This window comes from Meles meles, chromosome 17 (genome assembly GCF_922984935.1).
Source record: "Meles meles chromosome 17, mMelMel3.1 paternal haplotype, whole genome shotgun sequence".
NCBI lineage: Eukaryota > Metazoa > Chordata > Mammalia > Carnivora > Mustelidae > Meles > Meles meles.
The window spans coordinates 55474377-55496791 of record NC_060082.1 but is presented as its reverse complement, the minus strand read 5'-3'; the positions used below and the strand labels follow the sequence as shown (position 1 = coordinate 55496791).

General features: G+C 37.7%; 1 protein-coding gene across 7 annotated transcripts in view; it reads left to right on the top strand.

Annotated features, from left to right (window-relative positions):
- The window catches only part of RPS6KC1 (ribosomal protein S6 kinase C1), a 171823-nt gene extending 149751 nt beyond the window's left edge, over nt 1–22072 (top strand). For 6 of the 7 annotated variants that reach the window (XM_045983238.1, XM_045983236.1, XM_045983237.1 and 3 more), the window contains 3 exons: nt 10229–10311; nt 11372–11467; nt 21120–22072. In XM_045983238.1, the coding sequence (XP_045839194.1) occupies nt 10229–10311; nt 11372–11467; nt 21120–21230 (290 nt within the window). In that variant the 3' untranslated portion in view covers nt 21231–22072. Of the gene's footprint in view, nt 1–10228; nt 10312–11371; nt 11468–15803; nt 15911–21119 lie in introns of those variants that run through there. The other variant, XM_045983235.1, reaches the window with a different exon arrangement.
- Nucleotides 22073–22415: the final 343 nt, after the last annotated feature.

Sequence of the window (22415 nt, the reverse complement as noted above, 5' to 3'; positions counted from 1 at the left end):
TGCAGAAGAGATAATAGTCTTAAATATTACGTACCAGAGCTACTCGCTAGCTACTTGACCAAAGCATCCGTTTCCATAGCATATAAAATTTTGTCAGTTTGTATATGTGCTGCCAAAGCGAGCACGAAATTTTGTCAGTTTGCATCTCCATGAAGTAACCAGGGCTTACGCCTTCCAAGCAATTATTCACAAATGCTTCCTTCAAATAAATGTTTAAAAATGCTAAGGTTTTAAAAAATTGATGACAAAGCAAATGGGATTCCTTAAGCTCCTTTAATAGCAGTGCATGAAGCTCTGGCTGCCTAACACGGCAACAGCGGTGGGGGGAGCTGCGTCTGTCATTTTCACAATTTTCAGTTAGCCTTTTTCTCATCAATCAACTTTAATGGCTTTGGTTGGGTAACACTGTGACACCCGATGGCTATTCAGAATGGAGATGTTGTGATATGATCAATGGAAAATGGAGCATGCTGTTGGTTTGTGGGTTTTTTTTTTCTCCTAGAAATGCAGGGTGTGAGAGTAAGCAAGATTGTATAGAGCTCAGAATTATAATTGTAATCAGTCAACCAGAAGTCATCTGGTAGTTACCCATTTCTTATTTTATATCACAAGAAGTATAGTAATGATACCTATAAACTCCCTTGACCAGGTAATTCTTGGTTCTGGAATGCTGAATCAAGTTAAATCAAGGAGTTTGATGCAGCTTATGCAGATAAGTGCAGGAAAGCTCAGAACATGGTTGCCAGGTCACCCCCACAGCGAGAAACTCAGAGCTAGGTAGTGAGAAAAAAGCAGATTTAAGTATTTGGTCAAGCCCAGCCTGAATTCTCTGAGTGCAGTATGTCCTTATGTCCAAGTCCCCACAATACAGCTGGCCCAGGGTTTCAGGTAATTAAAATACGTGAAAAACCACTGGATTAATAAGGTGGTGGCAGGCAGCAAGGCTAGAGCCTGGGTTGGACCAAGAAAACAAGTATGTGAAAGGTAGAAGCGCACACTTCTCCCATCGCCTTGTGGTGCAGTGAAGCGTGGAGCTCTGGCTGCTGCTCACTTCTCTCTGGAAAGTACTAGCCTCTGTCATCGGCCCCTCTGGATAACACTCTAATGGATGAGAGAATGTGATACTGATAATTTTTAAGTAGTTCATACACCCTACTCAACGAATAAGGCATTTGAATAATCAATTGAGTACAGAGTTGGAAGATTTTATGGAATGGGGAATGGAGAAGTAGGCAGCCAGCATTTTCTAAAGTAGGATAAAATATGGAGAAAGGGGAGCAAAGTGCTAATTCCAGGCTCTAGATAGTTTATCACTCTGAGAATTAAGATCTGCCTAAGAGATGAGAGACCTTGGGCAAGTACATTTCTTCTGTCCAAATGATTTCATTTAAAATACACGTTCTCTTAAACACTTGTGTACCTTCAGACTTTGAAACTTTAAATGTCTCAACTTTCATAATTTAGTTTATAGGTATTAGAGAAACAGTTCAATCCTGGACTTAAAGTGAAATTTTATTCTCCTAGTTGATATGACTTTTAGTTTTGCTTTTAGTTGCAACATTTTGGGGAAACTTTTCAAAAAATTGTCTCTATATCTAAAATAATACCCTTGGGAAACTAAGAGGTGTAGTTGTCCTCCAGTTTACTTAACTGAGTTTGTTTTGGGGACATTAAGAGAATGCTAACATACTAATTATCTCACCAGACTTGGAGCCAGATATCGTAGGCAGCTTATGCACCGGTAGCACCTTTCATGGGACTGGGTGCCTGGATTGCCACACTGAACAGGGGCATGGGAAACCCTGAGTTACCTCCCAGTCCTATCTTCTTCCTGCTCCTGGGGCTTGTCAGCTTTTTCCTTTGCCGCACGCCATCCCCTCAGAACAGACCGAGGCAGTCACCGCACTCTGCAGAGGGGAGCCCTGGAAGGCGCCCACCGCACCCCTATCTTTAAGCCAGCAGCATCACTTGCCTGGACTACCGCATTCATCAACTGACTGACCTCCATTCTCACCTGACTTTAATCTGTGTTTCATCCAGCAGCCAGGGTGTGCTTTAGATAATGTTTGGAACTTTCTAGCCTAACACATATAAAAGTGTGAAAGGACTTGACGTAGATCTCTATGCTTGATGGGACTTAAGGAAAATGAATGCAATGAGGCTTTTGTAGATGCTCTGAATCCTGGAATGAACTGTGCTACAGAACACAAGATGGATATATTTATTCAACAAACACTTATTAAGTGCCTCTTGTGCCTAGGAGCTAGAAATAAAAGACATAATTGGTATAGGATTGACAGTTGATTTTGAAAACTTATGTAAAAAAAAAAAAAGAGAGAGAGAGAGACTACCCAAACAGAAGACCTGTACAGTTGGTTACCTAGAATGTCAATAGACCTTTATTGGTGAATAGTTGCATTTATAGAATGGTAATTTACCACACCAACAAAAGATGTGCTTCGCTGTTTCTCTACTCACCATTTAGTTCCATATATTGTTGGATGACAAAAAAATTCTTTCTTCTGTGTTTCTTTCTCTTTGTTCTTTAGTCATCAGCTGTAGTGGAAGACTAATGCTCAGCCCCTGCATAGAAAATCTTTATACACAGCAAGAGCTGGTGAGAGAAATTGACTAGAATTTTGTAATTCTAGTCCCTTTCAATTAGCAACAGATGCTGCAGGGAAAGACTGTGTAGGAACACAGTACTAATGTTTCCATGCTCTAGCTGACATGGAATGCTCATTGCAGAAGAAAAATGTTCTTTTCCTTGGTCCAAGTATGTCACTAATGATAGACCAGATTTTTTTTTCCTTTTTTTTTTTCTTTTTTCTATTCCTATCTAAGGCCATGGTGGCTTAATTTTTATATTGTTTTATTCAGCAAAGATCTCTTTTTTTCTAAAAGCTAATGTATTTGTGTTACTTATGCTTCTTTTCCAGAAGTGAGAATTGCAATCCTTAAAGTCAGATACCTAAAATCAATTTTTTAAAAACTCTGTGGCATTAGAAAACTGTATCTCCCCTTCTCTCCCAAAGTATACTCACTACAGATTATCATTTTAATTTATTGCATAGATCTGTGCCTTTAGAATTGTTCCATCATTCGGATATTTGGATAAAGTGCTGTATCATTTATGTGACAAATTCTTCTAGCATCTAAATGTTGGTTTAATTTGACTATTACATAAATCCTTTATTTGCAACAATTGTTGCCATTTCATTGAGTTTTATATGCTCTCTTAATAGTTCCACAGTTACTAGAACTTAGAGAGTGAAAAGAAATGAGGCTTTTAAGATTCTATTTATTAAAAGAGTATTAAAACAGTTTGGGAGAAATATTTAAAAACTTGTTCTAAATGAAAATAGAGTTTATATGTAAAATTCTCTTCTAAGAAAATTGTGAACCTACTATATTTCCTGTCATAGCCTATGAGGAAGATAGTACAACAGAGCATACTGCCAGAGAGAGGTTATAAAATTGTCTGGAGATTTTTGCAATGGGCTTGGGGGAAGGATGAGATGGACCCTGTGTGAGTCTCCCTTGTGAAAAACCAGGGAACAGAGTCAAGTGGTGTCATTAGTCTGAAACCATGTCTTATCAAATCCACCCATCAAAGAACTAAATGTAGACTTTCAGACTCCCTTATTTATCAAGCAAATACAATAGTAACAAACTCTTAAAGAAGAGTAAATTCTGAATTTGGGATGTCGAGGGTACCAAATTGCCTAAAATGTAAGATCATTCGTCTTTGTCAAGCTTTGTGGAAAGGTTGGTCTTTATTTAAAGCTTGAGTTTGATGTGCATTTTCTAGCTTTTTCAGTTCTGTACAGCTTCCAGCACGGTATTGTTATATTTGGTTAGTTTTGAGTCATGTCTTCGGCAAACCCATGGTTTAAACTATGTAATTAGTCCCAAGAGGCTATGTGCCTGTACTTAAGTATATGTTGTGATTTTGGTAATCCTGGGGGTCACATGGTCTCTCCGTGGTCCGAAAAGAGAGTGTATACTTTTGTTCCTTCACTTTTCATGTAGGTGTTGGACATTTTATGATTTCTTAAGTCCAAGCTTTCTGCTTTTTTGCTCCGGTATTTTTCAGGAGCAATGATTATTATAGCTACAGTTTTGGGGACAGGTTAGCAATATTATTTTTGGCTATAAGAGGGAGACTTAGTAAATTGAGTATCATAAGGACTGTAAAACTCTCTTATTCTATGTTTTAGCAAACCCTTTGACAATATGGGTTACCAAGGCAGCATTATTTGTCTGAAAAATATCTTGGCTTGTTGAAGAGTTGTTCTATGAGGTGTTAAACATGAGTAAAAGAAAGATAGGCAAAGCACATTTTATGTTGTGATATCTTTTTTGTTTTATTTAAACAGGTTTATTCATTTGTGAAATATGATGGTTTGAATCATTAGTATGAATCAGTAAGGTCCTATTTTGTGTTAGGAATGTTAGAATTGATAGTGCTAAAATATGAATTCGAGAATTTTACTAAACTGTTCTCACATATTTGATGTCCTTGAAAAATTTTAGATGGATTGAAATCTAATCTGGGGCCAGTTCTGTGTCTCCATTACATTAAAAGATGATAATGATTAGATTGACACTGATTCATTTTGTTTGTCACCAGGTCTGTTAGGGAAACGGAGTAGTGCTGTGGATAGAAAGGAGAGAAAGGAAGCTTGAGGAACGCTCATCATTTTAGCATAGCCCTGTTCTTTGGGGATGGTAGGTTAATGGAGGAAGAAGAAGTTTTGAGAAAGGCTCATGAGTGCTTTTGAAAACACTTTCAGGATCATAAAACTACAGGTAGAAAGGATGTTATAGATCTGGCTCCCCTCATTTTCAGAGTAAGCTTAGTATGACACACTCAGCCAGGGTCAAACAGTAGCGTTTCCAGAGCCCTGTCCATACGTTTCTTTGATTCAAAGACAAAAATCCAGGATTCTTTGATAACACCATCTCTTTTTGAGTTTTGTGGGAATAACCTTGAGAATTTGTTTTTTTTTTCCTTAGGGAATAGTTCATTTCCCCCCTCCATCACTTTGCTTAATGCCTATACTGTAGTAAGTATTGCTGCGTTTGAGGAGAATAGAGATAATATTTAGCCACCCTGGCAATTGCAAATATAGATTATAGCAGCAGGGGAAGGGCATGTGCAGAAGCTTTACACATTGGTTTTTGTAGGAAAAATAAGAAAATTGACACAACAGTGGTAAATTTATCCTTTAAAATATTTTTCTGCTTTTTTTTCAGATTTAAAAAATTCAAGATAGGAGTTTAATAGGATTTCTTAGCTTTAGTGTGTTACACTTTTAAAATAGTCTCACAATTTTATTTGATATTTCTTTATATTCTCTGCTTTTGACATTAGATACATATACGTGTGGTAGTCGTCTTGTAGCTTTATATATAAATCAGTACTCTTGGTTTATGCTTCAAATTTTTGTATAGATTTTGCAAGTAAAGCAGTTTTAAACAGTTGTTTGGCAGTCATACAGCCTCAGGCTTCTTGTTGGCAGTGCAGTTTCAGAGTATATCTTTTTTTTAAGTAAGCTCCAAGCCTAGTGCGGAGCCCAGTGTGGGGCTTGGTTGTGATCAAGACCTGAGCCAAGACTGAGTCGGACGCGTAATCAACTGAGCCACCCAGACGCCCCATATCATTACTTTTTAATATAAGAATGATTAGTCCTTAAACAGTGTTAAAAAGACAGCCCAAATCCTTCATTCTGATTATTTAAAGAAAAAAGGAAATTCTGTTTGAAAATCCTAAAGAAGAAATTCCACAAGTACTTACTCCATTTGTAACATTTAAATCTCCTAGCCATTAAGAAGTTCCTCTTTCTATCTTACCTAAATACAAACTCTTTGTTGTATTTTTGAGTCATCTGTGAAAAATCAAGGTCAGTTGGTCATGGTGTCCGTTTCACATTAATTAAGGAATCCCTGCTTAATATAAAGTCATTTTCAAAAGCTTCAAGCTGCATTCTAAGAGGATGACTCCAAAACCTGTTTAGTGTCTTTTCCCCAGATTTCTGTGGGGGAAAAAAAAAATAATTACCTTTCACAGTTGTTCTCCTCCTTTACTGGCCCAATCAGAATAAAGATGACATTCAGCCTAGACACCTTCATACTTTCAGAAGCAGTTTTTCTTCGATTAGGATCAGCGGTCCCTTTCGGCCCTAGGACCATCAGAAAGTGTAAGCAAGTGATATCCAAGAGGAGGGAAGAAAGAGAAATTCAGGGAAGAGGAAAAGAAGCTGGTTGTCGTTGGGAAAAAAAGAAGAGGGGAAGATCAGGGAAAGACGGAAAGAGAAATGAGGAGCACCAGAAGTAGACTGAAGTCAGAAGTGCTAGAGGAAAGCCGACAGTGATGTTGGATACTGGTCGGTGCTTCCTGGAGCAGAGAGCAAGCCGAGGCGGGAGGGGGACGTCATTGGCTGTAGGGCCCACTTGGTCCTCTTGCTACTGCCTGGGTTGCCTCCCTCACACTGGGGCCCATCCACATTCGAAGCAGTATGTTGATCATTATCTACCTGTTAAGGACTCCGGCAGAAGACTGTGAGGGCTTTCAGAGCAGCATAAAACCATGAACCTGTTCCTTGGATTCTTTTGTTGAGCCATTTCACAGAAACCAGTGACGGAGTGCACGTTGTCTGCCTCATGAAGTGCCTCAGACTTTTCTACCCAAGTAGCGGTGTAGGGGTGTCGAGGTGATATGAAATGGGTACCCTGGGGGACAAGTGAAATGTCCTCCTGAAGTTTCTCAGAAGTCTTTTTATCTTGTAAATCTAGGCAAATTGTGCATTCTGGCCCATAATAAATCTGAGTTTCCTTTGCTAGCAAAACATTGTCCTACTCCTTCTCATAAATATGAAAATCTTTGATGCTCAGGAAGATGGACTGTGCTTATCTGGTAGCTTCAAGGACCACCCAGCCATCACCCCCTCACCCCAACCCCGGGGCCATAGTGATAAATTTTACCTGGTGCACGTTCCCAGCAGTGAATACTGGAGAATGGGCATAGCATGTAACCTTGGATGGGCTGGGCTGCACCAGTGATGACACCTTGGATCTTTTGCTGAGTAAAACGGTGCCTTTATAAATTATGTTAGCCACTGAGTGTATTACATAGACTTTTCTCAGCAGCCCTCTGCTCAAATCTAATAGGAAACTCGGAGTGTGGCTCTAGTCTAGAGCTCCTCAGGGCATGTTTTTAGACCCTATAAAACCATCTAATTACTTTTCACAATTTTCTTTGGGCTGATGGGTCAGATGTTCCTCTTTCTTGGGCACACAAACACAATATTCTTTCCCCTCCAAAGGCATCCAACCTAAGTAGGTTCTCCATAAGGTTGCTTGGAAATTTTTAAATAATTCATGTAAAATGTTAAATAGTTCTTGACATCAGTAAGCTGTCAATGAATGTTAGCTCTGACTTATTGTTGCAACTGTCATTGCAACGCGTGCCTTCTGTGAGCAGAGCAGCCAGCAGACGTGGAGAGTGAGACTTCATGCTGGTCAATTATTTTGGGTCTTGAGCTGTAAGCTGATAACCTCCTTCATAAAACCAAGAGGTATATACTTATTACTATATGATTAAAGAAAATAGAATAACAAATTCTTGAGCAAAAAGTTATTTAAAAAAAAAAACCATTAACTATGCTAGTGGGAAAACTTGAACTTGGTTTCATATAATTTAGCGGTGTGGCCAGCTAATGGAGTTCCATGGAGGAACAGGGACCAGCATGGTGCCCAGTTTGTGCTGCTTATGTATGTTGGTTGAATGAATAAGATGGGTTGAGACCTGAATATACACATGCCCAAATAAGCGAGACATTTAAACATTATTTAATGCTCAGTGAGAAGCCATTTCAGAATTTTGAACAGGGAAATGATGTAATCCATTGCTTGCTTTAGACTGGACGGAAATGTTCAAGAAGTTATATTTGAGGACTGGACTGTGGTCAGTTTTTTTTACTTTTTTGAAGCTTCTAAGAACTTAGACCCTTCCTGAAGTTTTTAGAGCACATTTTGAAAGTGACAGTGCTTTCTACGGGAGGTTGAGAAGGTAGTGGGGGCAGTGAATTTGAACCTGGGAAGGGCAGCATAAGTACTTTGAATGAGAGCTCCCAAAGAGTTGTCCTTCAGGAGAATCACTGTTTTAGGAAATCCTTGAGTATCAAAATCATAGAAGTTAGAGCTCAAGTTAACCAAGAGGCCCTCAGATGTAACGCTCTTGTAACCTTCCATTAAACGTGAGATTAAGTGGATTCCTCAGGGCCCTTCACCCAGGCCCCCTGATTTCCAGTCTGCGTTGCGCTTTCTCATATGTCATACATTTACGCTGCGGAGAAAGGATGGAGGCGGACTCTTAGGGAGGATTGGCCAGCAAAGCTTCACCTTCCTGCTCCAGCACACCCGACTGTTTCCATGTTTTCTTGCTATCTGTTTAAAACGCACCGCTTAGCTATTCATGTAGGTTCCTAAGTATAGGGATGGAAATAAACACGTTATCCCCTCAGAGGCAAATCACTAAAATATTTTGTCATCTTTTCCCACCAGTCTTTTTTAAAAATACATACTTCTAAAATTAGAATTCTCTTGTTTTATGCCTTGTTTTTTAATTTAATATATCCATTTACTGACATACTTAAACTTTATATGAGTACATCATTTAAAATGCTTATGTAGTAATAGTTCATCCTACTGATGTGTATGTGTTTGCATACATACATACACATACACACATAGACACCAATATATTTACAATGTATATACAATTAAATCTCCGTTGTTAGGTCTCAGTTTTTCAAACAAGCTGCTGCTTTATAAATGCACATGACATCAGCAGGCTTAGGAGAGTTTTCGTCATTCACACAGTAGTTTGAGTGGTTAAAATCTATGTTTTCTTTTTACCACCTGGTTGAGAGCAGCCCCTTAGAGAATGGAGGTTGTGATTTGGCCCCGAGCGCATCCCGTGGAGAAAGACTGGGTAGGGGCTGGTGTGGAGGGATGCACTTCTTCATCGGCTGCTTGAGTTCCAGGAGAGGGTCGGTGCCAGGGTCTGGAAGATAAAACCGAATAGGAGGAATTTCATATTTCCATAGGAACAGCTCTGTCTTCCTGACCTTTTGCTCCAAGGCTTAAACCTCAAGTTCTTTTCTGAGTTTTATGGTTCTTCTATGCAGTACTTGCACAAAGTACTGGTTAAAAGGCTGGGCACGTGAGCACCACTTCAGTTATTGCTAATTTCTGGCCTAACTCCTTCAAAACTTTTGAGCTTTATTTTTATGAGTTGTGGGTTACCCTCCACCCAAATATTAAGTGTGTTATGTCAGCCAAATGGAAGTGAAGGGTTAGACATCGACAGGCTTAGCGACTAATCGAATGTCATTAGGAAAGGACAGGAAGGCGTCAAACAGACGTAAGGGCTCAAAGCCTCAGAACTAGTAAAATGAGGAGTGTTGCTGATTTGCGAAGCAACCTGGAAAATGACACCTGAAAACTCATATTGCATTTCGGGAACTCAGGCTGGTGAAAGATAGGGCTAAGGCAGATAAGACTGTAATTTGTAGATACTCTAAACACTCTTATCGTAGCCCGTAGTTTCAGTTAGGGCTTAAAACAACGTATCTGCACTTCTAAATATCAAAATGGGTAAATTTGCATTTCACATGCTCGTCCTTTAGTTGAAAACAATTGATTATATAGGAGAGAGGTGGTATTATAAATCAGGTTTTAGTTCTGCTGCTGATTTACTGTATGACATTGGACAAGGCATTTCACTTCTCTGGCTTCTAATCTGTAATTAAAAGGATAATTACTGGTTTAAATAATTTTTGAAGTTCCTTCTGAACCTCGAGTCTTTATTTCTAAAACAAAAAATGACCTAAGGTAGCATTGGCTGTACTTTCTTGAATTTGAAAAATTAAGCAAAATGCTGAACTAGTAGATTCATAGAACTTCTAAGTGTAGCTTCTTGAAGGTGTCCCTCTATCAACTAAAGAACAAATGTCTCAGTTTAATATATGACTGCATAAAAAAAAATGCAACCACAGTAGGTGACCAAAGGGGATAAGTAACTTTCAGGAATTTTGAAAGCCCAGTAGTATTTAGTATATGCTCTCTCAGCATTAAAAAGGTCACCTTGCTAATACATGTTAATTTTGAAAGTTGAATTGACCTTTGGAATTTTAATATCAACCTTTTTTGGTGTGTTTAGAGGTTGGAGCAATCACAGAAGAAACAGAAGCCTGTGATTGGTGGAGTTTGGGTGCTGTCCTCTTTGAACTTCTCACTGGCAAGGTAAGCAGTGACCTGGACGTTTAATAAGTTTACCCAGATGCTACCTTGATTTCAAATTGAGAACATTTAGCCTTTGCCTTTAGTTGTTAGATCAGGGACTAAATAGGAAAACCTTTGATATATTTTTTTTTAAAAAGGCAGAAAAAGGCAAGTTTATCTAGATTCCAGATTTTTTTAAAAAAGTATTACAATGAATAATAAAATTCCGTTACGTCATAACGGTAGTACATAGACATGTGACTAAACATTCCTTCTCTTCATTTTCTGTGATTCAGTTTTAACAGCATTAAATCTGTAATGTTCATGTAAAGATGTATTAGAATTCTCTGGATTTGCTGGAAAGCAGGAAGGAATTCTCATTTTAGAAAATTCATGTAGATATAAAAGGTGTAGCATTGCCTTTTTTCTCAATACTATAAATTTTTCCTATTTGTTCTAGCTTAAGGACAGAATTTATACTCTTTCTGATCAATAACTTTTAAGTAGGATGTTTGAGCTTAATAGACTCTAGTAGTATTGTGCACATTGCCTCCTGAGAAGATAACCGAGGAAATGAACAGTCCTACTTTTGTAAGTAGTCATCTACCTTGAATATGTAGGTACTACTGAACTCTTAAGATTGTTGTGGATTATTACAGATCACCTACATGTACAACTAAATCTTGAAGTGCTGTAAATATATAAACTGTTATTATTAACCAGTTCTAAACTTAGAAGGTTTTTAAGAACATTAAAAAATTCAGAGATACCAAGTCCCTTTTTAAATTTCTGTGTATAATAAAAGGTTTTTTTATTATGAGCCATTCCCTGTATAACTAAGGGGAAAGGGACAGCAGCAGAAGCTTATGGTGTGATTTTGATGATTGCCTTCATTTCAGTTAGAAGTCCTGTAGTCTCGTGGCCCTTGGCCTGAACTGCTTAGGAGAGAGACGCTGTGTTGATTACTATACCTCCCGTTACGATGGTTTTGAGCTTTCTGTACTTGCCGTCCATAAATCTTGTGGTAGAACAGTAAATGATGTTATTTGGGATAAGAAGTGTACCTGATTGATTATTTCAGACTCTGGTTGAGTGCCATCCAGCAGGAATAAATACTCACACTACTTTGAACATGCCAGAATGTGTCTCTGAAGAGGCTCGCTCACTCATACAACAGGTAACTTAATTGACCAACTTGCCAAGTATATCAGCTATGCAAATTAGCAGAGTCCATAGTTATGAAACCTTAAAGAAATTAGTTTGGGGCAAGAAAGATTAATTACTAATTCAGAACTGATACTGTGTATGGTTAAGCTTCTGCTGTTATTTAAGTATTAGTGGGGTCAGAGAGAGCAGTTAAAGCTTATTGGTGTTTAAGTCTCCCCCCGCCCCCCCAAATCCAGGCTAATGTTTAGTCAATTTCATATATTTGTGTAGGTGTGAGATTTAAGTATCATTTTTAGCTTGTCTGGAGCTGCTCTATTTCTGCTCTTACATTTTGTAACCAGGTATGATGGCTTTTTTTTTTCTTTTTTTGGCTGGATATTTTCAATCTTTAATTCCTATTTAGAAACTTGGGAATAGGTTACTCAGGTTGCTTTGGAGAAAAGTGGTCTTAGAAAACCTTGCCAAGTTAGATTACTCATAGCTTCATCCATCGTTGGAAGCTGTGGGCGCTGATGTATTGATGTCAGTGCATTTTTGGTGGCTTTAAAGAAAGAGACAATTGCTAATTAAAGTTCAGTATCCCAGAGGTAGTCTTGGAACTCCAGTGAGCTTCTTAAATTGACTGCTCACATTTAAAATGCTCCTCTGGTTTTGAATAGTGAGTTTTGGTGAATATCCTGAGGATTGTCAGCATTGGGGTATGATAGGCTCACAGCAAATTAGCAAGAATTGTCAGGCCTAGGATCCTTATAATTTTATGAGAAACGTAAAGGGAAGGGTTATTTGAAAAAAGATTAAGAACTGACATTTTTGTTTCAAGAAACCTGAATTATTTTTTTTAATCAGAAAAAAAAAAAAAAAAACACCAAAGAAAGGGGGAGAGGAGAACATATTAAGAAGAAAATTACCGGGACGCCTGGGTGGCTCAGTCGGTTAAGCCACTGCCTTCGGCTCAGGTCATGATCCCAGGATCCTGGGATCGAGTCCTGCATCAGGCTCCTTGCTTGGCAGGGAGCCTGCTTCTCTCCCCGCCTCTGCCTGCTTGTGTGCACACGCACGCTCTCTCTCTCTCTCTGGTAATAAATAAATAAATAGATTAAAAAAAAAAAAAGAAGAAAATTACCTAGAATTCTCTTTTTTTTTTTTTAAAGATTTTATTTATTTATTTGACAGAGAGAGACCACAAGCAGGCAGAGAGAGAGAGAGAGAGAGAGGGAAGCAGGCTCCCCGCCGAGCAGAGAGCCCGATGCGGGACTCGATCCCAGGACCCTGAGATCATGACCTGAGCCGAAGGCAGCGGCTTAGCCCACTGAGCCACCCAGGTGCCCCTACCTAGAATTCTCTTAAAGAGTGATTTGGGTTTCATTCAACAAAGACATGCACGAATATGTGTAAGACATAGTGCTATAAGCTCTGCAGGTAACTGTATCATAGATGGATTGGATCAAAGACGTCAGAGGCTTAAAAACTACTCTGGCAAGTCAAGATAAGGGGGGGGGCTCTAGTTGGTGCAGTGATAGGCAAGTTTTTGTGGAGTGGATGTTATTTTTGTGGAGCCCTAGAATTTTGGCATGACAAGGTGGGATGTGGGGGGAATAGCGAGGCAGAATGAACAGCTTCAATGAGGGAAGGAATCCCAAAGACCCAAATTAGGAAATCAAAAGTTTGGTTTATCTGGAGTGGAGGGATGACTATAGGAATGAATAATAGTAGTAGATGGGTGTGGAAAGATAAGTGGGAGTTCTCTTACAGGGTTCTGTTATCACAGTCACCAGGAAAGAGTGATCATACTTAATTCAGTAAAAAAAAAAAAAAGATGTTTGGAGTTTTTGTGCAGAAGAATGAAAGGATCAGAGTTGTGCTTTAGGAAGATTAAATTTTCCCAGAGAATGTAGAACGTAAAGAAACATGACCAGGTTGGAAATAATGAGATGGGAATACCCTTGAGCACTTTGCAAAAGGATTAAGAGGCAATGCAAAGATACAGACCGTGTTTCATTCTAAGGGGAGGAAAGGACAGCTACTCATTTGATTTCATCTTATTTGTTGTGGCACAACAAGGTAAAGTCCAAGTATTTTTTTGGTGAATAATTTGAGGAAAGCTAGCAAATGCTTTTTGTTTGTTTGTTTCCCTCCTCAAAGTCCTTATTATATAACACTGAGAATAGAATTCCCTACATAATTTATAAAGGTCTGCTGCTCCTGTCTTTATTAGAAATCATGTATAAAGGAATCTTGGCTTAAGGTATGTTAAATCCTCTGATACAGATATGTATATTATGTAGTAAATCAGCATTCTGTCATTGGCCTGCCTAAGGAAACTACCACTCATGTTGAGGAAACATCATCAGGAAAGGGAAAAGGGGTCTCTTGGCATGATTAGCAATTTGTCATTTTGACTTTCCTCTTCCACTACCTCACAGGTCATGGGGTCATTTAAAAAAAAATCACAAAATGATTTATATGGAAATAATTATTCTGTTTTGGGGAGATTTCCCCCTCTTTGGTCTTTCAGCTCCTTGCTTTCTTCCTAGATTTCATAATCCTCTATACCCATGGTTCAGTCATCTCAGCCATATGTATGCTAAAGTAGACATAGTTTTATTTTAAATGCGTTTCAAAGAAAGAGGCTTACATTTTACAACTCCTCAGAGCATGTATATCTGTACTACACAGTGTACATTTAGTTAACTGTGACACGGTTGTTTTGTTAGTTGAAAAATACTGTACGAGAAAAAAAACCTTCAAAACAAATTTTTGTGTCTTGATCGCTCAGCTTTATTACGTGAGTATTTTTCAGGAGAACGGAGGTTGGCAGTGACTGTTTTGGTTCTGCCACCGACTGACACATTGCTTAAGCTACAGAACCTTTGTGTGGTCTCTCTCTTGAGGTCTGGTATAGTATTTAAAATGGCAGTATAAACAAGATCGTCGTGGGTAAGACAGTTATAATTTTGCCTCTAGGTATATATTTACGGATTTGTAGCAAAGTCCATGAACTAATTAAGTTGACTTTAGTAAAAGTCCAAAAGGGAATCTTTATTGGAATTTCTTAATGAGGTCATGTTTTGGAAGGAATAGGGGTGGAGAAGCCAATTGTAACAAAGAAGAAAGAACTTGTACACGTTCATATGTTTGCTAAAATATTAAAAATATGCTGTAGTTATATTTAATTCATACCAATGTTTGATACTTTAAATTTACATTAAATTGTTTGATGCCTCCCGTATTTGAGTTGGTTAGATATGAGTTGTCAGATTTTAAAAATGGTTTTGATCCATTTGGGGTACTCTTAACAATGTTTGTTTTATAATAGCAGCTTTTAACTTAACACCTTTTAGCAATACCTAATATTAAAATTCTTTGAGCAGTTAGCTTTAATAAACAATAGTAATTTTAAATGCTAGATACAGTAATTTCAAGTGAGAAGGTTGAGTACAGTCTCTTGAAGTATGTGCTTCCCCTCTTGTGTATTTGGTAATATGAAAGTGAAGTAGTAGATTCTTGGCATTTGCAAAAGATGACATACTCATGAAGCCGTCTAATGTTATGTTGAAGAGCATGGATTCTGGAGCCACAGTGCTAAATTCACATCTTGTCTTTGCTACTTACTACTTGTATGATCTTAAATAAGTTACTTAATTTCTCTGAGTCTCCATTTTCTCATCTAGAGAGAGAATAGAATAGTAGCTGTTAGTATAAAGTTGTTGTGAATGACAGCAATGAAACTGTGTTAAGTACTTAGAATAATGCCTGGCACACAGTGAGTACCACATAAATGTTTTATATCATTATTGAAGGGCAGTGCTGAAGGTTCATAATATATAGTAATTTGATGAAGGATGTTGCATTCTAGGGCTGCTGATGTAAGGGTGAGGCAAGTGCTCATGATAGAGGTTGAAAAGGTCTAAAAAAGTAGTTGACTGGCACATAATAGGAAATCAATTGATATTTTTTCATACAAATAATTGAATTAATGAATTATAAATGAACAAAAAAAGTAGAAATAAAGGTAAAAAGAGAAGAAACAATTTTTGGTTGAATACATAGAAACACTGATGTAAAGAAATCATTTAAATATTTCAGTTTACTATAGGAATATTCTCAAATTTGAATGGCTATAGCCATATGAGGAAGTTGGCACATTCTCTCTTGAGAAAGAAAGTTATAACATTGGACAGAATTGATGAAAAAACCCATCTCAGTGCTCTGGAAATTGGTCAGAGGAATACAACAACCTGAAAAGTGTTTATACTTGAAAAACAGCCAAACCTAAGGAAAGAAGAGTGGGACTCTGTGGCAGTTTTGCCTGGGCTGCTTCCATTCTCTTTTCTCTGCTTGGTCAGGTGGAAGTTCCTTCCAGATTGAAGCAGGCCATGAGGACCAACCCTGAGGTTGCATGCCTGTGTATAGGAGCAGGGAAGGATCCCAGCTGAAAGTAAAAAACCAGGGGAGATTTGTAAGTGGCCTAAATTTTTAATGTGTTCTCCTACGCATCGATAGAGGACAGAAGCTTTAGGGGCTGAGGTTTAATGTAACCTCCTTTCAATCACAGATTGACCACTAAGCTGTGCACACACAGGGTGATCCTAGGAAGTGAAGCTCAAAACAAAAATAAGGAAACAAGAATGAGCAGAGGTAGCAACAGCTGCTTGTTACAAAGAGATGGGAGGAGCAGATTTACAGATCTAGCTGAAATAAGTTACCAAACAAAGAACAAACCAACCAACAGCAATGATAGTAGTCTTCTTGGAGAACAAAGTTGGGCTCTAGAGTTGCTAGAATATGTCATCCAAAATGTCCCATCTTCAGCAAATATATGATATACACAGAAACAAAAAAATGTGACTCATATGCAGGGAAAAAAGCAGTCAGTAGAAATTGACTCTGAATGTCCCTGGGTTGAATTAAATAGACTTCAAAGTGGTTATTGTAAGTATGTTCAAAGAACTAAAGGAAACCATGTTTAAAGAATTAAAGGCAAGTACAACAATGAATCAGCAAATAGAAATTCTCAATAAGGAGATACAAATTATATTTTTTAAAAAGAACCAAATAGAAATTCTCAAGTTGAAAAATACAATAATAACAATAATTGTTGTTTCAGCAGTTGAAATTCAGTAGCAGGAAGAAGTCATTAGACCATCTCAGTAGCAAATTTGAGATAGATTAGGGAAGAATCAATGAATTTGAAGCTAGAATGATAGAAATGATCAAATCTGAGAAAAAAAAAAAGAACAGAAAAAAGAAAAGTAAATAGGGCTATAGAAACCTGTATGATAATATCAGATGTACCAGGGAGTCCCAGAAGGAAAGGAGAGAGAGGAAGGGGGAGCAAAAGTATTTGAAGAAGTAATGGCTGAAAACACTCTAAATGTGATGAAAAATGTTGATAGGCATCCAAGAAGCCCAATGGACTTTAGTTAGGAAAATACACCTAGTTATATTGTTGCAAGACAAAAACAAAGAGGAAAATCTTGAAAGCAGCAGAAGAAAAACCACTGACTTTATGCAAGGAAACCTTAATGTCTGACTTTTCATCAAAAACGATGGAAGACAGTATACACTTCCATTCATTTATAAAATAAATACGTCATGGAGATCAAAACTACCACGTAGGGAATGTAGTCAATAATATTGTAATAACACTGTATGGTGACAAATGGTGATTACACCTACTGTTGTAAGCACTGAGTAAAGTACAGATTGTTGCATCAATATGTTGTACACCTGAAACTAATATAACATTGTATGTCAATTATACTTCAATAATAATGATAAATGATGACAATAATACCAGTGAAAGACAGAAGACAGTGAAATGACATATTCAGAGTGCCAAAAGGAAGTTAATCAACTAAGAATTCTATATCCAGAAAAATCATCCTTCAAAAATGAAGATGAAATAAAGAAATACCTGAATAAAGACTGAGAGAATTCTTTGCTAGACTTGCCTTACAAGAAACAATACAGGAAGTCCTTCAGGTTGAAAGGAAATAATGACACCACATAGTAAATTGAATCTGTAGGAGGAAGTGAAGAAGACTGGAATGGTAAAATATGAGTCAGAAAGAAATGAAAAGGACTATTTTTTTCTCATTTTTCTTCTTAACTTCTTCTAAAAGACTGAAGATTATATGAAACTAATTATAATATGCTGTTGAGTTTATAATATACAAACATAATATATTACATATATGACAATAATAGACAAAAGGCAGAAGGAATGGAGCTGTAGTAGAGTGGAATTTCTGCATTTCACTGGAATTAAGTTAGTCTTAATCTGAAGTAGATTGTGATAAATTTTAATTTTTTTTAGAGAAAGGGGGGGAGGGGCAAAAGAAGAGTGGGAGAGAAAGAATCCCAAATAGGCTTCATGCCCAGTGCAGAGCCCAACGTGGGGCTTGATCCTATAACCCTGAGATCATGACCTGAGTTGAAATCAAGAGTCAGACGCTCAACTGACTGAGCTACCCAGGTTATGCCCCGTAGATTATGATAAAGTAAGATGCATATTGTAATCCTTACAGCAACCACTAAAAAAAAAAAGGTAAAAGAAAATTAATGGAGGAACTGAAATAGTACAGTAAAAAGTATTGATACAAAAGAAAGCCATAAGAGGAACAAAAAAGACAGTAGATGTAGAAAACAAATAACAAAATGGCAAATTTAAACCCACCACATCAAAATTACAATTCAATATAGATGCCTAAATATGCAAAAACAAAAGGAATTTTATTAAATATTATTTATTAAACTGGATAAAAAGTAAGGTTCAGTTATCTTGTATACAAGAGATACACCTTAAATTCAAAGACACAAATAGGTTGAAAGGAGAAGATGGGAAAAGGTAAATCATACAGACAGTAACCCAAAGAGAGCTGAAGTGGCTGCGTTAAATTCCTGACAAAACAGATGTGAAGATAAGAGACTTACTAGAAACTAAGATACTTCATTGTGACAAATGGTCAGTACATGAAAGATAGGGCAATGAATGTATATACTCTAATAACAGCCTCTATACATATGAAGCAAAATGTGACTGAATTGAAGCGAAAATAGGCAATCCAATAATAATAAATGGAAGCTTCAATACCCTGTTCCCGATAAATGAGAGAAAATCAGCAAGGATACTGAGAAGACTTCAACAGCATTATCTAACATCTCTGACATACATGAAACAGTGATGGCAGAGTACATTCTCATCACATGCATGTAGAACATTCTCCAAGATAGATCACCACACAACGAGCTTCAGTATTAAAGGTGGATTAAAATCATACAACATACTCTGATGGTAACAGTTTAATCAGAAATCAGAAAGAGATCTGGTGAGTCCACAAATATTTGGAAATTAAACAACACATTTCTACATAACCTATGAGTCAAAGAAGAAGTATCAAGAGAAGCTAGAAAGTATTTTTAGTGGAATGAAAACACAAAATATATAAAAATTTATCAGATGCAGCTGTCAGTTATTGAGGAAAATTTATGGCGTATAAACACCTACACTATATCAGAAAAGAAGGAAGGTCTCAAATGAAAGTCTCACCAGCATCTTAGGAAACTGGAAAATCACAGAAAATTCTTGTGTTATTAGAGCAAAGATAGGCATATAGATCAATGGGACGGAATTGAGTATCCAGAAATAAACCCTTATATTTATGGTCAGTTGATTTTCAATAAAGATGCTGAGGGAATTTGATGGTGAAAAAATAGTCTTTTCAACAAATGGGGCTGGGAAAGTCAAATAAGTGCTAAAACCAAAATGAACTAAGACCCTTACTTCATACCATATCCAAAAATTAACTCAAAATAGCTCTTAGGCTTATTTAGATGGGAGCTAAAACTAAAAATTGTAGAAGAAACCATAGGAGAAAATCTTCTTGAGGGGTCAGGCAAAGAGTTATGACACCAAAAATAACCATAAAAGAAAACAATTGATAATGTGGGTTTCATTAAAATTAAAAACTTTTATACTTCAAAGGATACCAGAAAATGAAAAGACAAGCCACAGAGTGGGAGAAAGTATTTCAAATCATGTAACTAATAGGGACTTGATTTCAGAATGTGTAGAGAACTGTTACAGGGCTAAGTTGGTAGAGCGTATGATTGTTGATCTTGGGTTGTAATTTTGAGCCCCACATTGGGTGTAGGGATTACCTAAAATCAAGACTTTACAAAAAAAAAAAAAAAAGAACTTGTATAACTCAATACGTAGACAATTCAGTATAAAATGGGCAAAGAGGGCACCTGGGTGGCTCAGTGGGTTAAGCTGCTGCCTTCGGCTCAGGTCTTGATCTCAGGGTCCTGGGATAGAGTCCCGCATGGGGCTCTTTGCTCATCAGGGAGCCTCCCCCTCTCAGCCTGCCTCTCTGCCTACTTGTGACCTCTCTGTGTCAAATAAATAAATAAAATATTTTTAAAAGGGGGGGGCAGGATCCACCAAGGAAGCCCTGTGAATGGCTTGGCCATGGAAGGATGCTCACCATCATTACTCACTAGGGAATACAAATTCAAATCATAATAAGATGCCAGTAATACCCACCAAAAGGGCTTTAATCAAGATGGACAGTACCAGGTATTTGTGAGTTTTTCTAAACTGGAACTCTCATACATTGCTGGTAGGAGTGTAAAATGGTGCAGCTGCTTTAGAAAGGTTTGGCAGTTTCTTAAAAAGCTAAACATAAATTTGCCACATGACCCAGCAGTTTGCTCCTAGGAATGTCCTTGAGAGAAATGAAGACATATGTTTACACAAAGACATATATGTGAATGTTAATAGTATTGCTCATTATGGCCTCAGTCTGGAAAGACTACATGCCTATTGACTGGTGCAGATTAACAAAATATGTTCTCTCAGAAAAATGGAATACTATTCAGAAGTAAAAGGTAACAAGCTGTTGGTACCTGCTACAACATGGGTGAATCTGAAAAACATTATGCTAAGTGAAAGAAGGCAACTACAGAAGGCAACATCTTTTATGAGTCCATTTACATGAAATACCCAGGAAGGTCACATTTATAGAGACTAAAGGCAGATCAGTGTTTGCCTAGGGCTGGGGATAGAAGTCAGAATTAACGCAGACAGCATGAGGAGACTTTTTAGGGTGATTAAAGTATTCTGAAACTGGATTGTGTGATGGTTCCACAACTTTTTACATTTACTAAGAATCACTGAATCGTATATTTACAGCAGATGAATTTTATGCTGTAGAAATTATCCCTCAGTAAAGCTGTTAAAACAAAATTTGAGGATGCACGAACGTCTCAAGACACATTATTTCAGCATGCCCATGAAAGGAGTAACTGGATGTCCCAGATTTTGGCGCAACATCTAATTAATGTCACGATGTGCTTTGGAATAGGAAATTGATGGGTGTAACTGTCCTGTTGTACTATGAGTTGGAGAGAACCGAAGTGAGTTACTCGAGGTCGTGTTTCAAATCAGTTGAAAAGCCATAAACTCAGATATCCCCCACCATCTCACAGCTACAGTGGTGTTAGGCATAGCTCCCTTCCAAGGAAATCTCATGAGTTGGCTGTTCATCAAGTCCGTTGTCACTAGGGTTGAATCGAGCAGTTCTTTCCTGTCATGTATTTTTGTTTTCCTTTGGTTCACCACTTGGATTCCTGTCACTCACTACATCCTTCCTTCGTAGCTCTTGCAGTTCAATCCTGTGGAGCGTCTTGGTGCTGGAGTTGCTGGTGTTGAAGATATCAAATCTCATCCATTTTTTACCCCTGTGGATTGGGCAGAACTGATGAGATGAGCGTAAGACAGGGTTCTCTGCGTACATTCCGACCTTCTCTGTGACAGGCGTCCCCAGCACAGAGGCACCTGCCTCACACTCGCCAATGGAGCACCGAGACCTTGGGATAAAGACCTTTAGAGGAAATGGAAGAAAAAAGGCTGAAAGAGAACACTTTCTTTACTGTTATTTTCGGGACAGGATATTGGCTACATTTGCAAGGGGCATTTATATACAAGCCTTTAAACAAGGTGTGATCTTTATTTTATCTGCATTTAGTGTTGCAGATGAGTTTTAAACCCAACGGAAGAAGGAATGCCCTTCAAGAACTTCCTCTGAAACCTCCAAGTGTACATGTAGGTGTTACTTGAAAGGAGGACCTTTACATGGCAGCTAATAGTAGCTTTCTGCTAAGCAAGATTGGCTTATATGATCATAATTAATATTTGCTGAATAATACACTAAAAGTGCTTCATGAACAGTGTCATCTGTGGAGCTTAAAAAGTGAGAAAAAAAGAATATATACATCATGCCTGATAGAAAACATGTACCATGATACTTTATAATTAGGGTATGCTGAATGTGGTTCCATATTGTTTCATACTTTCAGAAGCCCACTGAGAAGAAAACACTCACGTTGCCAACTTCATATGCTTTTATGGAAGGGTTCATATAAACACTCACCGTCTCTCTTCGTCTTTCTGCTCCGTACACCTGTTGCCTATTCTCTCATGTCTGTTGCCCCTTCCTCTGCTAGTACATTTGCAACAAAAAGGGAAGGGAGTATTTATTTCCACAAATTGTATCAACTTAATAAGGACTAAGAAATCATGATTATAAAATAAACGTGATAAAAATTGAAATCTCTCCTTCATTTAATTGCCTAAGTTTTTTGTTTTGCTTTGTTTTAGAAAGGCCTCTCCTTCTATCCTCTTGGAATTTTAGCAATTTCTGCTGCTGCTTATGCTTGACTTCATTTTAGGTTTTTGGTTTGGTATAGTAAGAACCAAAGGCTCTCACCTAAATAGAAGTGAATGGCAATCCTATTTTATTACTTAGTGACGGGATTTCCAGATCTGACCTCCTAATCTACGTGACATGATGTAGAAAGAATACGAGTCTTTACACCTCTCCAAACATTTGTATTTGTTATTTCTGAATGTCGCTACGGTAGCTCCTGCATTTGTGCCTTTTTCTGACAGCTTA